This window comes from Zingiber officinale, chromosome 6B (assembly GCF_018446385.1).
Source record: "Zingiber officinale cultivar Zhangliang chromosome 6B, Zo_v1.1, whole genome shotgun sequence".
NCBI lineage: Eukaryota > Viridiplantae > Streptophyta > Magnoliopsida > Zingiberales > Zingiberaceae > Zingiber > Zingiber officinale.
The window spans coordinates 116,995,740-117,017,851 of record NC_055996.1 but is presented as its reverse complement, the minus strand read 5'-3'; the positions used below and the strand labels follow the sequence as shown (position 1 = coordinate 117,017,851).

At 39.6% G+C, this 22,112-nt stretch overlaps 2 protein-coding genes and 1 pseudogene across 2 annotated transcripts; 1 reads left to right on the top strand and 2 right to left on the bottom strand.

The window, feature by feature from the left end:
• Positions 1-1,728: 1,728 nt before the first annotated feature.
• On the top strand, positions 1,729-9,526 carry LOC121989138 (subtilisin-like protease SBT3.9). The gene is made up of 10 exons (XM_042543004.1): positions 1,729-1,863; positions 2,002-2,093; positions 6,541-6,638; positions 6,797-6,958; positions 7,048-7,664; positions 7,758-7,822; positions 7,911-8,180; positions 8,270-8,396; positions 8,576-8,747; positions 8,845-9,526. The coding sequence occupies exons 1-10, from the start codon at positions 1,768-1,770 to the stop codon at positions 9,384-9,386; spliced, it is 2,241 nt and encodes a 746-aa protein (XP_042398938.1). The 5' UTR covers positions 1,729-1,767; the 3' UTR covers positions 9,387-9,526.
• Positions 2,673-3,958, bottom strand: LOC121989139 (annotated as a pseudogene).
• Positions 4,055-4,669, bottom strand: LOC121989140 (trihelix transcription factor ASIL2-like). The gene has a single exon (XM_042543005.1). The coding sequence runs from the start codon at positions 4,667-4,669 to the stop codon at positions 4,055-4,057; it is 615 nt and encodes a 204-aa protein (XP_042398939.1).
• Positions 9,527-22,112: the final 12,586 nt, after the last annotated feature.

Below are 22,112 nucleotides of genomic sequence, written 5' to 3'. Positions count from 1 at the left end.
TTGCTAAAAAAGATCTTAATGAGTAGCTAGTTTTGGGAAAGCTAGAACTCAATTGTGCCTTTTGTTCACTAAATACTACACAACACTTTGTAAGCTAGATAACTAGTGATGCAGTTCAAAATAAGGCTCAATTCTTTGATTTGAACTTTATTTTTTTTTTAAATTCTTAAAACTTGTCTAAGTTTTAAAATTATTATATTTTTAAGGTAAGTTAGGTCTCTTCTTAGAAGACCTGGTCTTATTGTTTATTTCATAATTAACAGGGGTTTGGATCCATATTCTTTGATTTATGGAAATTTTCCTCTATGAAATTGTGTGAGATTGTGATCAGCTAGCTTTAAATAATCTTACAAGCATTTGTTATTTGACTTGACCAGACTGAATAATGAAGCAGGAAAATTTTTGGGTCAACAAAATTTGGATTTTGTAAAACCTTTGGCTGTACCACATGAACTTATACCTTGCTCCCTATTGAAGGCTGCCTCAGGTTTGGAAAAAACAACAAAAAAGTACATATCGTCAAACACTTATTATATATAATGCATAATTCCTCAGTTTATAAAACCACTTAATTATACCTGATCTCTTAGTCATTGTCTAGACAGGATGTGTTATTATTCACTTAATCCTACAATTACAGATTTACAGTGGAAAAGACATCTATAGCTCAAGGCTTGTGAAAGTTCCGATTTTAATGTATTCAAATATGTTTAAAAAAAAATATTTTGAATAGGTGCCAACTTGTACATTCATACCTAATAGATCAAATTTAAACACAAATGTGACTTGGAAAAGAACCGTGGAAAAATATTTTCAAGGTATTGGAAAAGCCATTTTATTCATGTTACAGAACATGTGTCTCAGTGTTTTTATGAAATATTTTTGAAGATTTTACTATAATATTGTTTTTCTTATTTGTACCCTATTGTTGGCCGAGCAATCAAGAAAGTGTGTGGTAGTTATCTCGTGTTTGTCTTTGAATTAATTAATAGGATTAGCAGAGACATCCATGATTAATTTACTTGGTCTAATGATTTTTTAGATAATGAAAATGCACTTGTTATTATTATTATTTTATGCATAATTGAATTGCACATAAATTCACAAAGAATGCAGAATGTGAATCCATGTTTCCTATGAAGTCAAGTTAATGGATAATGATTTAGTTAAAAGTAGTATTCATAATAAATAAATGGACAAAGTCAAGAGTCAGAATTTTCCAAGTGATTAATTTATTAATTAAATATTACTTGAGATGACAATTTCGTTATTCCTAATAAACGATTGAAGAGCATAGTTATGAAGATTATTTGAAAACATTTCACTTAAAATATGATATCATTTTTAACTTAGTTTTTGAACCTTTTTTTTTTTAAAAAAAATTTCTCAACGAACTCTGACAAAACTTGAGCGAACTCAATTGATTCGTGGCCCACCCGACTAAAGTTCGACCTTCTCGAGTAAACCAAATAAACTTCAGTAGGACTCGTCCGAACTTAGTACTTGTATTCATCTAGTTATGAATTTCAAATTGAGATCCAACTTAATTTAACATAATTGTTAGAATAAACTCATTATCAAATTAAGATGTAAATAATGAAAAGTATCCTTGAACTTGTCCAAACTGGAGAGTTGGTGAGGCAATTTCATCTTTGTCCATCTATTAATTAAGATTGACTATATCAAATCCAACCTCTATCTTACTTGCAATCTTTGATTATAAATAGAGCCAAAACAATGAGTTTTCTCCTCCAAAGCTAAATCGAGATGGATTCACAGCATCTTCTAGTTTCCTTCCTTCTGTTTCTCTTCACTTTCAACTCTTTCCAGATGATAGCAAATGGAAGTCAACCATCGGCAAAGGTTAGAGTCCTACTGCCTTTTCTTTATTTCTTATATGTCTATATACATATGTACACATAATTAATGAAAAAAGAATCATATTTAGACGAAGAAGACGACAATTGAAATCAGAAAATATGTTTGATCTTCCTTTTTCAGTTATATATTGTATACCTTGGAGAGAGGCGGCACGAAGATCCAAATCTTGTGACTTCATCCCACCATGACTTGTTGTCTTCTTTACTAGGAAGGTAAATACTTAATTCAAAACTTGTTCTATTCGTCTTGAAGGGTAAAACTGAAGGGTAGTTTTATTTGAATTCAACCGGGAATTTGATATTCAAGAGGATACAGAGAGAATTTTAGACCTAATTAAAGAATTGAATATTTGAGTATGTATATTTTTTATTATGGGTAAGGAAAATTTTTAACCCACTTTTTATTTTAGAAAAAAAACTTATTTCCTCTTTTATTTGATCACCAAGATGTATTTCATCTTCTTTTCCAAATTTTTTTAAGAATTTAATAAATATCATAAGTTCATTGGAATAATTTATTTCTTTTATAAAAGTATGTAAGAACCTCATCCTCGAGTTGAGATGGAAAGATCATCTAGCAACACTTGTACCACAGAGATTACAAGACCCTTTTTATCCTCTTTGTGCCCGATGCTTGCTTTTGGGGCAGCCTCCTCAAGAATACTATAGAATCTTGCAAGTACTTGTTAGCAAGTTTTAGAGTAAGACCAGGTGCATCAAACAGGCCAGCCAGCAATTACAATAAAACCATCCTTCTTTAGAATATTATGCCAAACATGCTCTACTGACCCACTATTCATCCCTAGTAGCTTGAAGGTCATAGAATCCAGTCTTAAGAGCTTGAAGGTCATAGAATCCAGTCTTAAGAGCTTTATTCAGACTTCTTCCATCCCCAGCATCTGAAAGGGAAAACCTCGTGGCATTAGAGGAGAACTCCTCTATTGCCTGACGAAGAGTCCTGAAATTTCCAGTTGATTTAGACATCTTTTAAGAGTTCAGCATAAGATGTCCATTGCCTCGACAGCCACAAGGCCAATGGCATTCAGAGAACAGTGTTGTATGGTTATAGTTATAGAAAGTGAGATGGTTCTGAATAAGGTCTTTGCTACACGAAGATCAAATGGGTACCAATAGTCAAATTCTTGCTTCATCTTGTTAAGAAGAACCATAGGGACATCTGATTTTGGCTGAGGACCTCCACCAAAGATATAATCCCAGACATCATCAGTCATTTGTTCTGGCTTCACGGAAGAATGATCCAATCCATACATGTCTCCGCATTGCAATAGATGAGCAACAGTATGGAAGGCCATAGAGAGTGTTGAATCTGAAAGTGATTAGACCAGAAATGGCTCATCCCAAGGAAGAAATGTGCCAAATCCAAAAGACCGAGAACATGCCCATTGATTAAGCCAACTTAGTGTGTGCTCAAAACCACTTCTTGTTTCTTTGCAGTACAAGTTCATCTTGGCTAAACAATCCTCAGCCTTAGTCTTCCACTCAGCCTCACCATAGGTGATGTACCATTGACCTGTCAGTGCCACAACACACCCATCACCTCATCTGGACATGATTTTTTTCTCAGGCTCCCTGTACATAACTGCATCTCCTGATTCTAGAAGTTTATTCCTGATCATAGGCTTTGCCTCTTGGACCTTTATTCCTTTGAAGTCACCTACCATTAGATGTGGTGGTATGGATACCTCCATAATACTATCCACCTTTCCTTGCTGCCATTCAGACACCGGAAAACTATCCACTTCCGTTTTTAAGACTGCTCCTTCCACAACATCAGCATTGCCTGTGGCACTAATACCATTGTCACTTTCCAAAGCTGAAAATTTCACACCATCAAAGCTGAAGGAAAAAAATAGCAAATGCTCCTTGAGAATGCATTGCTTCTCCCTGGAGACTGTCCTTGCAATGTTGCAAAATTGCATCGGCATCGAACTCCATCTTTGAGACTTCCATATCTGAAGGAACAGCAGGAGTGGTGGCAAGGCTGGAATTGATGATAGTAGCAGCCTCTGAGGCGGAGATGTTTGAATTACTTCCATCAAGATCACAATTGGATGCATCCTCCTCTGCTTCCTTTTCAACCATGGCGGACTTCTTTTCTTCCAAAGCCGCCACCACCTTCATCTCCACTTCATTAATGGATGGGTGGAGAATGCCTAGAACGACTCTAGATAACGATCGGCGGGTAAAACGGACTCCGAAAGAACCATCTTCACAATTACCTCGTCCTCGTCGATATCGTTCTTGCCTTCTCTAGCCGCTGCAACCGCAGCAGCAGCGCACCTGAAGAAAGGGATGCCCACAGCGGAGGAGGCGACGGCAGTACGCTTCTTCTTCGACTTCGCCGGTCGCACGGCGGAGGCGACGGGCAAGGCGGAACCTTTCTGATGGGAAGGGAGCGCCAGAGCAAGCGGTGGCGACCCGGATTGCTTCTTCGAGGTTGGCGGCGGGGCAGATCCGACGAGGGCGTCGAGCCGGAAGAAGAAGGGCTTTTGGCTCTCGCCGCTGCCGGCGACCCGGGACTTTTCGACCTTGTACTTCTTCTTGAGCTTGCCGATCCGGTTCTTGCACTGGACGTCGGTGCAGGACGGCCGGCGGCTGGTCCCACGATGGGAGTTGATGGCGTCGGCGACCTCCTGCCACGGCTTCTGGCGGAGGTTTCGGCGGTTGAGCTCGATGTAGCGGTCTCCCCAGGCGTCGACATGCGAAGAAGTCTCGTCCTCGCTCCAGCAGTCCTCTCGGTAAGGCATCGCCGGGTTCGGAGGCCTCATCGCCGAAGCTTCATCTTTACCCAATCTTTCCAAGGACTTTGATTAAAGTCCAACACTGCTCCATCTCCACGATCAGATCCTCCTCCTCTCTCTGTCTCCCGGCGGTAGAATCGAGATCTCTAGGGATTGAATTAAATGGTGGCCGGCGTTAGGGTTAGGGTCGACGATGAATGGGAAACCGATAGAGAGGCGGTCGGAAGGCGCCGGCTCATCTTCTTCCTTTGACCGCGTCGCGCCTTCTCAAGAAAGAGACAAACCTGAACGGTTCAACACTGGTGTCCGAGCTAGGGAGAATCGGTGGGGTCTGTCTCCAACCTCCCTATCTTTGACAATTCTGGCTTGAAGATTTGGAAGGGACGTCATTCTCTCCCATGTTTTTCTCCATCAATAAATTCTGAGCTATCATACCATATCGGTGCTGGATCTCACCTTCGTCCTATTCCGAACTTCTTTATAGTAAAAAAAAAACATTCTATTTTATTGATCCAATTAATAATATTCTCTATCTATCTATCTATGATTTAAATAAATTAAATCTATGATTTACCTGTATAAATCCTTAATTCTCAAGTGTCAAGACTTCTTCCTTCGGAACTTATCTTAGAACTGATGTTCGACTTTCTCAATTGAATAGGGCTATAAATAAGTCGAATCGAGTCGAGCTTTGAGGTGTTCAAGCTTGTTTGATAAGATAATCGAGTCGAGTCGAGTCGAGCCGAGCTTAAAATGAACCAATCTTTTAAAATGAGTGTTCAAGCTTGGCTTGGTTTATTTTTTATGATCTTGAGCTTGTTTGAAGCTTGGTTTGAGCTTGGTTCGTTTAGATGTTATCAAGCTCTCAATTCAAACTTGACTTGAGCTTGGTTCGAGCTTGACTTGAGCTTGGTTTGTTTAGATGTTATCAAGCTCTAAATTCAAGTTTGTTTGATTGTTTTGAAAATTTTAATTCAACCTTGTTTGATTGTTTGAAACTTTTAATTATTTGATTAGTTATTAAAATTGATAATTTAAATTTATTTTATTTTATTTTATTATTTATTTAGCATATTGAAAAGAGTTTTATTAATAAATATGATTTGTGAACATTGTTTACGAACGTTGTTCACGAACATTGTTCACAAACGTTAACGAGCTGAACGCATATGTGTTCAAGCTTGTTTGTTTAGCTTAACGAGTTGTTCAAATTTGTTTGTTTAATTAATCTTATGTATATTGAACGAACATAAACAAGCTCTTACCAACTGAACACCAAATTTGTTTACAAATGGTTGCTTCATTTACAACCCTACAATTGAACACTATCAACTCTGATACCAACTGACGAAAAGATAATGATTATCCTTTAGATTTTTAGTAAAATAAAATATTATTTAATAATAGAGATTAATTTACCATACAACTAAACATATATTTATATACTCTCGAACTAAAAAAAACATGAAACTATAACTTTTTTATTTTATAAAAAAATTAAAGAAATTTTAAATAAAGGAAAAAATATTAATAGAATCATAACCCTAAATTCATAAAACAGGCTCAAAATATAAAGAATATAAAATGATAAAAATTATTAAAAATATTTAAAATATCAAAAATAACTTAAATACCTAAAATATGAAAATTATCAAAAATGATAACAATAATTTATAGAACCTCCTACATATACTTAGATAGATATGGGGATGAAATGAGGATGAAAGTTAAATATCGGATAGTCATAGCCATAGGTATATGAATGAATATAATAAATAAAGATGAATACGGATATGAAATTCGATTCAGTCATCTCTACTTCTGTTTTTTTATACCTTTATATGCTTAGAAAGTTAAAATAAAGATACTAAATCTAATTTATGGGTGATATTTTTCAGTAAAGAAGATGCTCTGAGGTCAATTGTTTACAGTTATAGACATGGCTTCTCAGGCTTTGCAGCCATGCTTACAGATTCCCAAGCTCAACAAATGAGAGGTACTAATTTATATATATATCATTTTATACGAGAGGTCATATTTTCTAGTATGCATCTTAGTAAAATAGACAGTTTCCGTTGAAAAACATTAGCACAAGGCATATGCTTATTTGATCTTTGGCTAGAATCAGTTCAATTGAAAACCTTTGTCATGTAGAATTACCGGAAGTGATTAGTATAAAGGTAAGCAGTAGTGTTGAACTGCATACTACACGAAGTTGGGACTATCTTGGACTAAGCTACGACCAACACCAACCAATGGGACTGCTTCAAAGAGGCACGTTTGGCGAAGATATCATTATCGGAGTTGTCGACTCAGGCAAGCATCAATTCTCAATCCTATAAATTCAAAATAGCAATCTCACACCTGGTTAGCCCAACAATAATGACATACATAAGTATCTGTAGGGATTTGGCCAGAATCAAAGAGCTTTAACGACTATGGTTATGGACCAATACCATCTCGTTGGAAAGGCACGTGTGAAACAGGTCAAAACTTCACCATGAACAATTGCAATCGAAAGATCATCGGTGCAAGATGGTACGCCAGAGGCGTTAACGCTTCCTATCTCAACGTAGACTACAAATCTCCCAGAGACTATAGCGGCCATGGCACACACACAGCCTCCACCGCAGCAGGTTCATTCGTCTCCAACACAAGCTTTTATGGACTTGGTGTGGGCACAGCAAGAGGCGGCGCTCCTCATGCTCGGCTAGCCATATACAAGGCGTGTTGGGGAGGCGCTATCCGTTGTCCAGAAGCCGCCTTGCTCAAGGCTATCGATGATGCTGTGCATGATGGTGTCGACATCTTGTCACTTTCACTCGGTGCTAGATTTTTCCAAAGTTTTGTCACAATACATGCTGTAGCAAAGGGGATAACAGTGATCTTCTCAGCGGGCAATGATGGTCCGCTTCCTCAAACCATTAGCAATGATCTTCCATGGGTGATTACGGTCGGAGCCAGCACAATCGACCGCTCTTTTCCTACGATTATCACACTCGGAAACAATCAAAAGTTGGTGGTAAGAGCTAGCGACCACATAATTTTTTTTTTACTTCTAATCGACACAATCAGTTCCTTACTAGTTAATTTGATTCTAATACTATTATTGCAGGGTCAGTCATTCTATCATACATCCGATGATGGATCTAATTCTACAGAATTATTACTAATTAGAAGGTATCATTTAGTTTCATTCAGGGGTTGGGAATTAAAAAGGCATATTAATTAAAATTGTAATTGCACGTATACTTGCTATCTGCTGCAGTTGTTCAACAGCCGAGCTAAATTCCACAAATATAGCAGGAAAGATTGTAGTGTGCGCCGATTCTTTATTTGCTCCTGGAGACATTCCATCGGGCGCTGGTGATGCCTCTCGCAGCATGTCTCAAGTAGTGAATAGCTTGATAGAAGCTCAAGCAGAAGGTGTTATCTTTGCTAGATCCCCAATCGGCCTGCTCCAAGATTATAGGAGATTTATCTATCTCCTTGTAGACAATGACGTAATGCTACAAATAAAGGAATATATACAATTAAGGTGTGTTTTCTACACTGAATCAGTTTTCTTAATCAAACATTTGTTCTTCTGCATGCGCAAATTATGCTAATATCGTTTAAGATCCACAGTGACACATCATCTCCAACAGCCATGATAAGCCCAGCTAACAATATTGTGGGGAGTAGAGTGATGTCTCCTAGGGTGGCAGCTTTCTCCTCGAGGGGACCGAGTTTAGACTATCCGGATCTTATAAAGGTACTACTTTTGTTGATCTACTATATCGGTGAATAATTCCTTTTCTGCCGATTACTTGGAAGGAAATTCTAAAGCTTTTATTTTCTAGTTAAAAAGATCTAAATTAGTTCTATGTGTGCTTCCTGAAACTATTCATTAAGAGAGATAAATCAATGCAATTAACATTTGCCATTTGACAGCCGGATATCACAGCTCCCGGAGTAAGTATCTTAGCTGCAAGGTTTAATTCATATTATTTTCTGTCTGGAACATCGATGGCATGCCCTCATGTTACCGGAGTAGCAGCTCTTCTCAAAGCAGCACATCCAGAATGGTCTCCCGCTGCTATTAAATCCGCACTCGTAACTACCGGTAAGTCAATTAATTAGTCATCAAACTTATTACAGTTCTTCCCTCAAACTCTTTGAGCAAATTTTGTTGATCATATGAATATTGCCATTTTATGAAGCTTACACGACCAACGCATATGGATTCCCTATCGAAGCGGATGGAGTTCCTAGAAAGCTCGCTGATCCTTTCGACTTCGGTGGTGGTCACATCAATCCTAACAGAGCTTTGGATCCCGGACTAATTTACGACGTTGATCCAAATGATTACTTCAAGTTCTTTAACTGCACTAGTGATGCATCAAACTGTGACTTGGTGGATGCTCATTTGTATCACTTGAATCTGCCCTCCATATCCATTTCTGATCTCAAAACATCTGTGACAGTAAAGAGAACCGTCACGAACGTAGGCGACACAGATACAATATACAGAGCAATAGTAGAATCACCTCCGGGTGTTAAGATTTCTGTGGAGCCTTCGGTCCTCAAGTTCAATGCTTTCAACAAGGTACAAACTTTTGCTCTAACATTCACCTCATTGCATGCGGTGCAAGGAGACTTCAACTTCGGAAGCTTGACGTGGAGTGATGGGGGAAGGCACTTGGTGCGAATTCCTTTAGCTGTTCGAGTTACTATACAAGATTACTTCTCGGACACCTCCTAAGTAGTAAATTGTGTGTGATAGTTAATAAATCACAAAGAGGAGGATGTGATGGAAAGTGTTGTATAATGCATGGTGTCGTCTTTATAGTGTGTTTAACGAATGTGACTCTTATTGTCGATAAAGTGAAGGTATATCATCAATAAATACAACTCTTGTTGATCTCTAAATAATCGATTTACCTAAAGAGAACAATAGTTTTAACTAGGTCAAACCTAAATAATGGGTTGCTTGTGTTTGTGAAGGTATACATGTAGTCAACAAATGCAATTTATTCTCTAAATAATTAATTTTACTTGTGCTAGGTATATAATCACATGACATCTTGGGATCGAAATTCGACGTATCCTAACATGCTCTCCCCCATGCCTTATCCATTTGCAGTAATAGTTAGTAGTCACTCATAATTTATCTCCTCCGTATTATCATAGGAACCAGTTGATGGGGGCAATGGGGGCGAGGAATCGTCTTTTGCCATGTGTTGCTTTTATATCGTCCCTTCACATAATAGTAAATTGCAAAAGAGAATGATATATGTACACTCGTTATAGACAGAACCAAATGAATGCCAAGAACATAATCATATATTTCTTTTTTAAGCCTACAAAATCCCTTTTTATATGCTTCAAGAAAACTTAATACTATAGATGATCCTGTTTGAAAGCTGAAGGTGCAATACTGGATAGGTGTATGTTACGTTGGCTGGGCGAAGAGCTCTGGGTTGAATCAAAGACTCTTGGCTGGTGCACTAAACTCCCCTGCGCATACTCAAACGAGCCAACAGAATGTTAGCAGCCAAAAACCAGGGAAGGGGTATCTGGTGAAGGCCTTCCAACGCTCAAGTCGATATATCGCCAAGCGAGAAGTAGAATAGTAGGAATGAATAAGATGCACATAGTACAATGTATCAAGTGTGCACACCTTATCATCGAAGAGGACCCCTTGTTTATATATCATCTCTATAATCTCAATAATTATGAGATGACAGAAAATGTCGAGTGTTAGAAATTATTGAGTAATGGAGTGTATGTATTCTGGAAGGAGTATAGCCCCCTTTTTGTTATTGACATTATCAATGAGACTATTCAAGGAATATGTTGTCATACTAGGTCGGCTGAAGGGAAGCATAAAGGAATATTCTCTGACGAACAGTTGTTATTCTCTGACAGACTGTTAGGATTCTCTGACCAGTTTACTCTCTGGATATATCTCGGCCGGGTGTTGGCTTGACCTAGTGTCCATTGTGGCGAAGGATGAATGGAACCTTGATTCTAGTACTCTAAGTGAAATCCTGCCCTGTCTTTAGGACGTATGTTGTGACTGGAGATTCTGAGTGAAATACCACCTTGTTTTTATCGTCACTTGACTGTATATTGTGACCGGAGATCTGAGTGGAATACCACTCTATCTTTATGGTCGCTCGACTATATATTGTGAATTTGGATATCTAAGTGAAACTATAGAAACAAGCTTCTCGAGTCAGGGCGATTTTATGACCATCCGATCGTATACTTAGGCTGCATGCTTCTGGAGTATGATAGAAACGAGCCTTTCCGGTCAAAGTAATTTTATGACTGTTCGGCTATATACTTGGGTTGTGTGTTTCTGGAGTATGAGGAATTGAACTCCAAGAGGCCTGACCGACCTCTTGGTCAGTCATCCCTATGACTGGCAGTTGGTTCCTGATTACTAAAGTGATATCTTGAGTTATTTAGATCCAGTCGGGTTATGAAGACCTACCCGACTGCATCTAGGATTGGGATGCTTGTTCCTCAAGCAAGATTGGCCCTTAGGCCAGCTATCCTTGAATCGGGGACCCCAGTATTGGATAAGAGGCTAAGCTTTGTTTAGGGGTTACCCTTTTACCACCATCTTTCCTTGATTTGAACCTCCACTCTCCTTGACTTCACCTTTCACATCAACTTAGGATCCACATTTAACATCTCATATCACTATCCTCCGCTTCAAGTCTAGTCAAAGGAAGCTAATAACTGACTAATTGGACCCGAGTGCCCTTTTGGCCCAGATGAGGACGTTCCCGCCGTCCTTAAGGGTTGCAATTGATTATTCTTGAAATAAAGCATGTCAGTAACTTGGCTTCTAATGATGTACTATTGATACGTAGGAAGGTACTTTTCATCGCAATGATTTGGATGCCTCTTCTATCATAAATATCATTTTATAGCAGAGTGTCACGTGTTCCACTAGCACATTCTCTGAAGTGACAGCTGACACACGCCTCTTCGTACAGACTAACAAGACTACTTCCTTTGTTAATTGTCAATTAATGGTTAGCAAAGGGTGTACTTCTTGCAACGAACGGATGCAATGGGGCTGGATCCTATAGTTTGTATTTAAAAAACCCTAAGCGATGCGGAAGTGCATCACTCTGCGCTTCATCTTCTTCGTTCTCTCCTCTGACTACTTCCACCAACCAATTTGTCTTTCTCCTGATCCCCGACTCGTAAGTGCTTTCCCCCAAACCTTTCGCTGCCTTTCTTGTATTCTAATGGCTCAAGAATCCGTTTCTCCCTGGTACACCTTTATTCGTTCCGATTTTGATAATGCTGACTAATATGCTCTCAACCTGCAATATGAAATACCTGAAACTATCTTATCTGCCTCCCTACCCCTCAAGAACATCTACATCGCCCCCTCCCAACAGCCTTTGTCACTTTTTTCAAAGACCAAATGAAAATTGGTTTGCGTTTTCTAATCCCTAGCTTTTTTGTAAGGTAAGCCAACATTTTAACATTCCCCTCTCCCAACTTGCCCCGAACGCATTCCGTAGCATCTGCTCTATATGTTCATTCTATTTCATCTGTTTGATATCCCCCTACTCCACATAATTTTCATCTATTTTTGTATCCCAAAAAATCAGAATCAGGGGTCTTTTTATTTCAATCTCGCCAGAAAGCTGTATTCTTTAAAGACCTGCCCTCTTCGAACAAGAAGTGGAAGGACTTGTATTCTTTAAAGACCTGCCCTCTTCGAACAAGAAGTGGAAGGACTGCTTCTTCTTCATTGGGATGCTTAGGTAGACCTCCTGGCCTACTGCCTTATGCTCCAATCTTCCCCCGCTTCCCAATCTTGGGAACTTCAAGCTATCTTCATTTCGCTTTTGGAGAAAATAAGCGGAGTGCAATTTCGGGCTCCCAAATTATTGTAGGAAGGACTACTATATTTATTCAGCCAAAGTCTTGTTCAATCAAAGCTTCGCTTGATTTTTTTTCTTATTTTAAAGTAGTCACTCTGTATTTTCTGATGAATAGTAGTAATCTGTGGCTTTGCTCTTTATGTGATAAGGATCATCACCCTTGGTATTGTCAAAATTGTTTTTCACCGAGTTGAAGACATTTTCTTGGTCGGATGTATGATAGAACACTCAAATAAGGACAATGTCTTAGACGCGCATGACCAAGATCGATCGGACCAAGATCAATCGATTTCTAATACTCGGACGGGCTTTTAGGTCAGGAGGTTGCTTAAACGCCTAAAAAAGATGGAGGGGTAAGAGACCTGTCTCCGCTTAAGGCCGACCAATTATGAAGGGGTCTTAGTGTTAACCGCTTAGCGACAAGGGAAAATTTACCTTGATATAAGAGCTAACTTTTTGCAATAATGATGTACATATCTCATCCGTCATAATTATGCACTTCTTTATTGGTGACGCGTGTTTATCAATCTTACTTTTCTGACATAATAATCAGCGCACAATTTTCTAGGATAACATCATCTTATCCTCTGATCTAGTGGCCTTAATCATTAGCTCGATTTTCTATTTTTCCAATCCGACGAACTATGTTAAAAGGGGTATTTAAAGAGTTTCCCTTAGAAAACCCTTTAAAAACCCTAAACCCTTTGTCTTCATTGTCTTCTTCCTCCTAAAACTCCCGACTTGCGATTTCCTGCGACCTTGTATTTTCCCCATCCTCCTTTCTTCAACCTCACTATTTGAATCCTTCCTGTAGTCTTCCTAATGGTGACCTCTAGTCTAGCTTATACCCACCTAGTTTCTCAGTCCCTCAACATAGACCTCAATGATATTCGGTACAACTATGGCATCGCCTCCTCTTGGCATATCATGGTACCAACTGCGCAGGTTCATCCCCATCTTCCTCCTCCATATTACATAGCTTTCTTCAAGGAGTAAATCCAAGCGGACCTGCGATTCCCTCTCTCTTCTTTTCTCATCAAGGTGAGCCAGTACTTTCGTATTCCTCTTCAACAGCTGACTCCCAATTCTATTTGTATCATATGCGGGGCATTCATTGTCTTTCGCCTATTTGGGGTCCCTCTCTCCTCCTGTCTATTTCAGTACTTCTTTCATCCCCAACAAGTGGTCGAAGATTACTTTCACTTTGCTTCCCGACCAAAACTCAGTCTTTTTGAGAAATTCCTGGTATAAGGCAGAGATTGAAAGAGCAACTACTTTTTCATCTGCCTTCCAGCTCAGGTGCCTTGGTCGCACGCTTGGCAATAGAGTCTTCCACTTGCGCCCACTTTGGATGATTTCAACAGAGAGTTATCCCTTAGTAGGGACATATCAAAATTCATTGGACTGAAGTTTGATATTTCAGTGCTACTTCAAGAGGATATACTATATATGTTCGAATTGAGTCTAACTAGATTCGAACCGACTCTCCCCTTCGGTAAAACTTGTATTCTTTCATTCTACTTGGCCTCAAATAAGATTTTGCTACAATTACGTTTAACAAGTATGATGAATGCAATTGAGACCATTTCTAGAGTCTTCCTTTTCAGCAGAGCTCGGGTAAATAAAGACACCCTAAACCGATTATATGAGGAGATTTGGGTGAAGCATGAGTCTGAGATGGCGACCTCACTTCCCATCCTTCCTCAAATAACAGTAGCTTCCTCTGATTCTATTGAATCCAATTTTCCTTTCGCCAAAAGATGTCACTTGGGTGCTCTAGTCATATCCAAACAACCCACACCTAGGCGACCACCTACTGAGCTTCTGGCTTCCTCCGCTCGGGGAAAGGAACCGATGGTCGTGGTTCGCTCTTCGCCCGGGCAGACTATTCATGAGTTGACCAATACATCCCCTCTCCTTGCGCCTACACCACAGCTAGGGACGGCATGCAAATTCATCACTCCCCATTTTCTAGGCATCCTTCTCTAATAGTCGACTCCAGTCGAGGTGTCTCCACAAGGCCAAGCCCTCCTGCCAAATCGGAACACCAATTTAACTCCTCCTCCAGCCTACCCTCCCAACAGGGAAGTGTCTTTGTTCCTCCCTCCTATGGGGTTTTGAAGCTATGAGGTTCCTTAGCCAAGTCCTGGGCAGATGCAAGAAAATGTTGAAGGGACCTATCAAATCACGAACAAACTAATGAACACACTCGGGTTGTCACCGCGGTAAGTTGGTGCTATTTCCTTCAACAAATGTGTCTTTTTCTAACAATCTTTCTCAATGTTATTCATTGCTAGTTATATACCTCGGAGTTAAACATAAGCCACCTGGTGGTAGATCTGGAGAGGGATAATAAAATCCTAAAAGAACGCATTTAGGAACTAGAACTTTCTGCCTCCAACCTTGGTGAGGAGACGACCAGGTTATAAAAGGAGGTAGAGTTCCAGGCGGGGCTACTAGCAAGCATGGAGCAAACTTTAAGAGAGTCTCGGCAACTGGAGGAATCTCATCAAGAGAACAAAAGAAAATTGAAAACTCTAGTGGCTACTAGCAAGTCTAAGGTCCCAGCGGGAATGACCTTAAAAAATAAAGCACTGTCAGATTTAGCTAGGTAGGCCTCCTTGTTACAAGAGATGAAGACTTCCCTTGCTTCAGAATCTATTGAGCGACTTAGAGAATTATCTTCCAGAGACGTGCATATCTTGGAACAACAGTGTAACTTGGACATGCAAGAAGCTCGGCTAGAATTTCTACAAACTGAACTAGACACCACCAAGTCTGAGCTATTGTTCTACTAGGTTGAAGAGCACAACCGTTTTGAGGTCAGGTGAAAAGTATACCTTGAATCTCAAGAATTTAGTGAGATCTTTGGGGAGCGGATTGTAGACACCCTTACTCTAGGGGTCGAAGGGGTGGCTCAACAGTTGAAAGAGGGTGGTTACCTCTTAGCGGAACCTCCCAAAAGATTTATAGATCGACAACAACTGCTAAGAGAACTCTCCAAGAGTATTTTGAGCAAGTTTGACTGAGTGTAAGACATGATTGTACCATGTAAGTATTGAAAAACTTACATCTTGAATGCTAAGATTGGAATGATAAACTGGCCTAGGTCATAATCGAATCATACATGTCCTCTCGTCCTTAGTCTTTGTATTAATAGCTCTTCTTCTGTAAGAATAGTTTCGAGATGAAGGTTATCCCGAGTAAAGCATACCCCTGTATGGAACAATCGTCCGGCCGACCATAATGAGAAAATCAAGTAGAAGAATCTCCGATCCAAGCTGAACCTTTTAATATTGCCCATGCTTATGACCTCATTAACTGGTACAGATATTATGGGCGGAATAAATTTTTTGTATCCTGTGTGATATATAATTCATCCGAACGAGAAATTAACCCGAGCGGAATAAAATTTTTATATCCTATGCAGTATATAATTCATCTGAATAAGAAATTAACCCAAACAGAATTATGAATAAGATACGTTGGAGTTACTTCACTTGTAACTTGAGTGGTTATTCTACTGGAGTTACTTCACTTGTAACTTGAGTAGTTATTCTGAGGTTAAGAAGAGTAAAAAGGCACAATAACATGCTCGCTTATAACCCGGCTTGGTGCACGAGAGTCTAAAATTTATATAGGCGTGAGAGCATGCTCACTTATAACCCGGCTTGGTGCACGGGAGTCTGGGACTTATATAAGCCCGAGAGCGTTCTCACTTATAACTCAGCCTGATGCATGAGAGTCTGAGACTTATATAGGTGCGAAAGCATGCTCGCTTATAATTCAGCCTGGTACACGAGAGTCTGGGACTTAAATAGGTACGAAAGCATGCTCACTTATAACCCAACTTAGTACACGAGAGTCTGAGATTTATATAAGTGTGAGAGCATACTCGCTTATAACCCGACCTGGTACATGAGAGTCTGAGATTTATATAACTTTTAAGCTAAATCATCCTGCATTTTTATTAAGTATAAAGACATAACATAATACATTAGTTAATTACAAGTGTACTTTCAAACCCTATGGGGTTGCAGATGATTCGCGCTCCAGAGACACTCTAACCTTTTCCGTTCGGCATCCTCGAGGTAATAGGATCTGGAGGTGAGCTTCTAGACCACTCTATAAAGTCCCCCATTGTGACTCCAGCTTGTTGACGTCTCTGACCAACTTGATTCATTTCTAAACCCAATTTTCCACCTAAAAGAATCTCAGGATAACCCTTCTATTATAATTCTGCTTCATTCTTTGGTATATGACGTTAGCCAAGTTGCTACTTTGTCTCTGATTTCTTTTATCAAATCGAGCTCCATAAAATGCTATCCATTGTTGTCCTCATCATATAGCCATCGTTGATCGGACTCGATACCAACTTTGATCGGGACGACTGCTTCACCACTATAGACAAGATTAAAAGGAGTTATACCTATTCCTTCACGAGGAGTAGTGTGGCAAACCCACAATACGCTAGATAATTCATCGACCCAACTTCCTTCGATATGGTCGAACTTGGTTTTGAGTCCCCTGATGATCTTTCGATTGGTGACCTCCACTTGATCGTTGTTCTGAGGCTACACCACTGAGGTAAAAGCTTGCCTAATCCCATAGCTCGAACATCATTCCCAAATCTTCCTCCCTTTCTTCATATACTAAGATGGCCTGGCGGTGCTTCTCAGATGGTGTTGACTTCCATTCTTTGGTTATTATGGGCAACATTAGCCTCTGTCTTAATGATTTCTATGTAGCACTTGCATGCTACTAGTTGATTTCCTTGACCTCCCTGACCTAGTCGTCCATAGGGAATTTTATTTTTTAGTAGAAGGTAGAGACGACGACCCAAAATTCATGGGTCAACTGACCCAAAATAACGTTGTATGCCTCGGGTGCATCCATGACTATGAAAGTCAATCGGCGCGTCCTCATTAAGAGCTCCTCCCCTAATGATACACCCAACTTTATTTGATCAAGCAGTTAGACCTGTTGGGACCGAATGTGGAGCTAGAGGGGGGGGGGGTGAATAGCTCAGCGCGCTTCTCGTGCACTTCGTTGATTGTTTCTTCAATGATATGCAGGGGAAATACAAGAAACAAAACATACAACGCTAACGCGAAGGATTTACTTGGTATCCACCTCAAGAAGAGGTGACTAATCCAAGGTTCCACACACTCACACACCCTCCACTAATAAAAACCCTCCTTTACGGTAACTACCGAAGGCGAAGAAGCCTTATAAGCTCTCAGTACAAGAAGAAGGAAAGGGAAAACAAGATACAAGCAAAAGCTTACAAGTTTGCACACGAAACCCTAACCTAACTTCTTCCTCGCCTCTTGACTTGGACGTGCACCAGCACAAGCCTCCAAGAACCTTCAAGAACTGACGATCTGAACCTGAGAGAGATGCTGTGGAGATGCTGTGAGGATCAGAGATGGAAGCCGTGAGTTCTACCGAGAGAAACGCTCGCTAACAGCTATATCCTGCGCCAACGGTCAAATCCCGATAGATTGGATTGCTCTCAATCGATCGGGGAGGCTTTGGATCGATCGGTCGATCGATCGGTCGATCGATCCAGAGTGCCTCTGTGCTCTCGGTAATTGCCCGGATCAATTGGCTGATCGATCCAGGGCTTATCGTGCGAAATCATACCTCCCAATCGATCGGAGACTCCCAATCGATCGGCTGATTGATTGGGAGGCTTTCTGTTGGCGCGACATTTCTCCCCAATCGATTCACTGATCGATTGGGAGGAGGCTTATTGCGGGGACTCTCCCAATCGATCGGTCGATCGATTGGGCATGAGTCAATCGATCAGCTTATCGATCCAACCCTTGTTTTTGCCCAAAAATAAGTCCAAAGTCCCCTAAACCAACATCCGGTCAACCATGACCTGTTGGTCTATCATACCTAGCATCCGATCACCTTTGAACTGCTAGAACTTGCTCACCAAGTGTCCAGTCAATCCCTTTGACCCACTTGAACTTTTCCTCCTCATGTCAGGTATCCAGTCAATCCCTTTGACCTACCTGGTCTTTCCAACTCGTGCCAAGTATCCAGTCAATCCCTTTGACCTACTTGGACTTTCCAACATCAGATGTCCGATCGGCCTTGATCCATCTGGATTTCCTCGTGCCTGGCTTCACTCACCAAGACTTTCCCAATTGCCTGGCTTCACTCACCAAGACTCCCAACTGCCTAGCTTCACTCACTAGGTCTTTCACCTGACTTCACTCACCAGAATTTTCTTCTGCCTAGTTTCACTCACTAGGACTTTCACCTGGCTTCACTCACCAGGATTTCCTAGTCAAGTATCCAGTCAACCTTGACTTACTTGACTTTCCTTCACAATCTTCCCACATGAACAATTGCACCTGCAATCTTCATGTGTTATCTATATGTATTGTCAAACATCGAAATCCAAACATCAAGACTCGAGCTTGACTTAGTCCAAGCTCAGTCAACTTGGTCAACCTTGACCTGAGGAATATTGCACCAACAATCTCCCCCTTTTTGATGTTTGACAATACCACATTTAAGTTAGGTCAATCCCATAGCCTCAACTCCCTTCATGCCACTAGGTAATGAAAGGCGTAAGTTAAACCCTAGGTTCTCCCCCTAAGAGGGCAAACTCCCTCTTAGATAATGAAGGTCTAACTTAAACCCTTTCATTCTCCCCCTATTGGCACACATCAAAATAAGCAAACTCTCCCCCTGAAGAGTTACCTAACATTATTCACAACTTCACTTGTTGCTCACAATCCGATAACGAAGGTCTCATACCCTTCACTATCATTAAATGCTCATCCTTGAGCAGATACCCCTTGAATAACGAAGATATCCACTCTCCATTATTTTCAAATGCTCAACCTTAAGCATTTCCGCGAAAGAAGGTTAACCACCTTTCAAGGTGTATGAAAAGTATTTTTCATGTCCTTAAAGAGTAACTCCCCCTAAAGACATGCACGAAACTTCTGTCATTGCATCAACAATGACTTGGAATCCCTAAACCTTTAGGAAACCCAAAATTAGAAGTTTTGAGGTTCATAAATTCAATAATGAAACCAAACCTCAACCTAAACTTCGACTTAGTCTTCCTTAACCAATCCATCCTTGTTTTCATCATGAAAACTCCCCTTAAATGTGTATAAATATGTTTTGAGGGGTTTGGAATGGTTACCTAGACTAAAGATAGTCCAAAATGCTGAAATCAGGCTTTACTAGCCAAAATCAGCATTCCTAATCGATTGGAGTTGGGTCCCAATCGATTGAACCTACTTGAATCGATCCACTGATCGATTCAGGAGGGCTCAATCGATCGGTGGATCGATCCAGGAAGCTTCTGTTCGTGAGAAGCTTGCTCTCAATCGATCGCCCAATCGATTGAGACCCTTCAATCGATCGGGTAATCGATTGAAGCTCTGAAAAAGCTAAAATTCCATTTCAGTCAATTTCAGAAACCCCTTGAATAATCTACAAAAATTCCAAAAATCATAAAAATCGTTGTAGACATTATTTAGGGCATATAGTATCATGGAAAAATAGTTTTCTAAGAAAATACTTCATATTTTTAAAGATTGACACAAACTTGAAAACTTGTAAACACTTTAGTGTTTTCTTCAAGTTTGTGTTCAACTATTCAATGATGATTACTATCAAAAGATAGCATTCACTAAGGTTTTCCAAAAGTATTTTAAAATGATTTTCAAAATCAATATCCAACCATGTTCCTTGGGCTCAATGCACATGACTTGTACATTAACTTTCCCAATGATTGGAAAACACATAACTATATGTTTGATGAACCTAAAAACTCAAAAGAATGTATTAAATCAACATCTTGAGTTTTGTTCATCATCCTAACATCTCACTTGTATCTAATGTGTACGAAAACACACACAAGTCACCTTATAGTTTGTGTGAGATGTAAAATTTTGGTTTTGCCCTAGTCTAGGGATCATACATATCTACCTAGGCATTTTTGAGGTTGTGAACATCCACTAAGGGTGTTACTTGTTAACAAATGTCATTTGGTCCTTAATTGCAAGGAATTAAAATAATGCATGATGTGTTATGGCATATATCAAAGATAAATAATTTTCAAAAGAAAATTTCTTATGACTACATGATGTATGTATGGCATGACATGGTATTATTTTTTTTTATATTTATATTTTTCATAATAAAGCATGAATGCCAAAGCAAATAAATATGATGTCATGACATATAAAAGGCAAACAATCATGGCAGGTTTTAGCATAAATAAAATACCTAGATTACCTATCTAAGTATCCTAAAACTTTGGCTAACTTAAAATTTAAGTCCTAGATTGTCCTTAAGTCGCTAATAAAATGCCAAACTCCCAACTTGGCATTTCTTTAGACTTGATTTCTTGTGTCAATTATAATTATATCCAAATGCTCAAATTATGGCACATATTACTCCAATTAAGAGTAAATGATACTCCTTTTCATTTTCAAAGGTTAAAAATAACCTTGAAAATGCTCCTTGAGTGTCAACTTCATCATGATTAGGTTAACTACCCTTTCAATTTGAATTGACACTCTCTAACTCATCTATGGGATAGAAAAAATGCTCCTAGGAACCCAAAACCTATTGGTGCTCCTTGGATGCTCTAGGTATCCACTAGGGATAACTTTCCTAGATACCTTCCTAGTGACCTTGTTAGGCTTCTTAGAAGCCTTGGTCACACTTTCTAGGTCAACCCTAGGGATTTCTTCCCTTGTGACCTTTTTAGTGACTTTGTTAGACTTCTTAGAAGTCTTAGTCACCTTAGTTGCAAAAATACTCCTAGGGATAACTTCCCTTGTACTTTTGACTTAACCCTTAGACCTAGACTCAGTTCCATAGCTATATGGAACCCTATGGTAAGAAATTACATCCTTCTTAGCCTTAAGTTTGTATCACAAACCTTTATGGCCATTGGATGACTATTGTTGTCCTAAACCTAGGTTTTGCTCATTTTGCCCTTTTAGGATATTTTCCATCCTTTTTAGGGTTTTTTCCATTTTATCAAGTCTTGACCTCAAGATTTGATTTTCTTTCTATAATTTTTCATTAAATCCATGAGCATTTCTATTTCTAGGCTTATAACTAAAATCCTTAGAGTTATTGCCTAAATTATTATATACCTTCCTAACCCTAGGTGTGGTAGTTTTAGCATGAAGAGCCATGTGTTTTTCTTGAATGACATCATGCTTCCTATTTTTATGGTAAATAGCATTAAAATGATATAAATTAGAACTAGCATGCTTTTTACCATTATTTAAAGGGGTAGACTCAATAAATGATACCTTTCGTTTTACCTTGGAGGCTCCCCCTTGACTTGCGCTTCCTTTTTGAACCTTGACCGCTTTCTTCCCCTTAGGACATTGACTTCTATAATGTCCCTTTTGGTTGCACAAAAAGCACACAATGTGCTCCTTGCTCTTCTTTGTTGAGGGAGTGGTCTCTTTGGGCTTCTCCTTACCCTTTGGTGCCACTTGGCTCTTTTTCTTGGCCAATTTAGGGCATTTGCTCTTATAATGCCCATGCTCCCTACACTCAAAAGATATGAT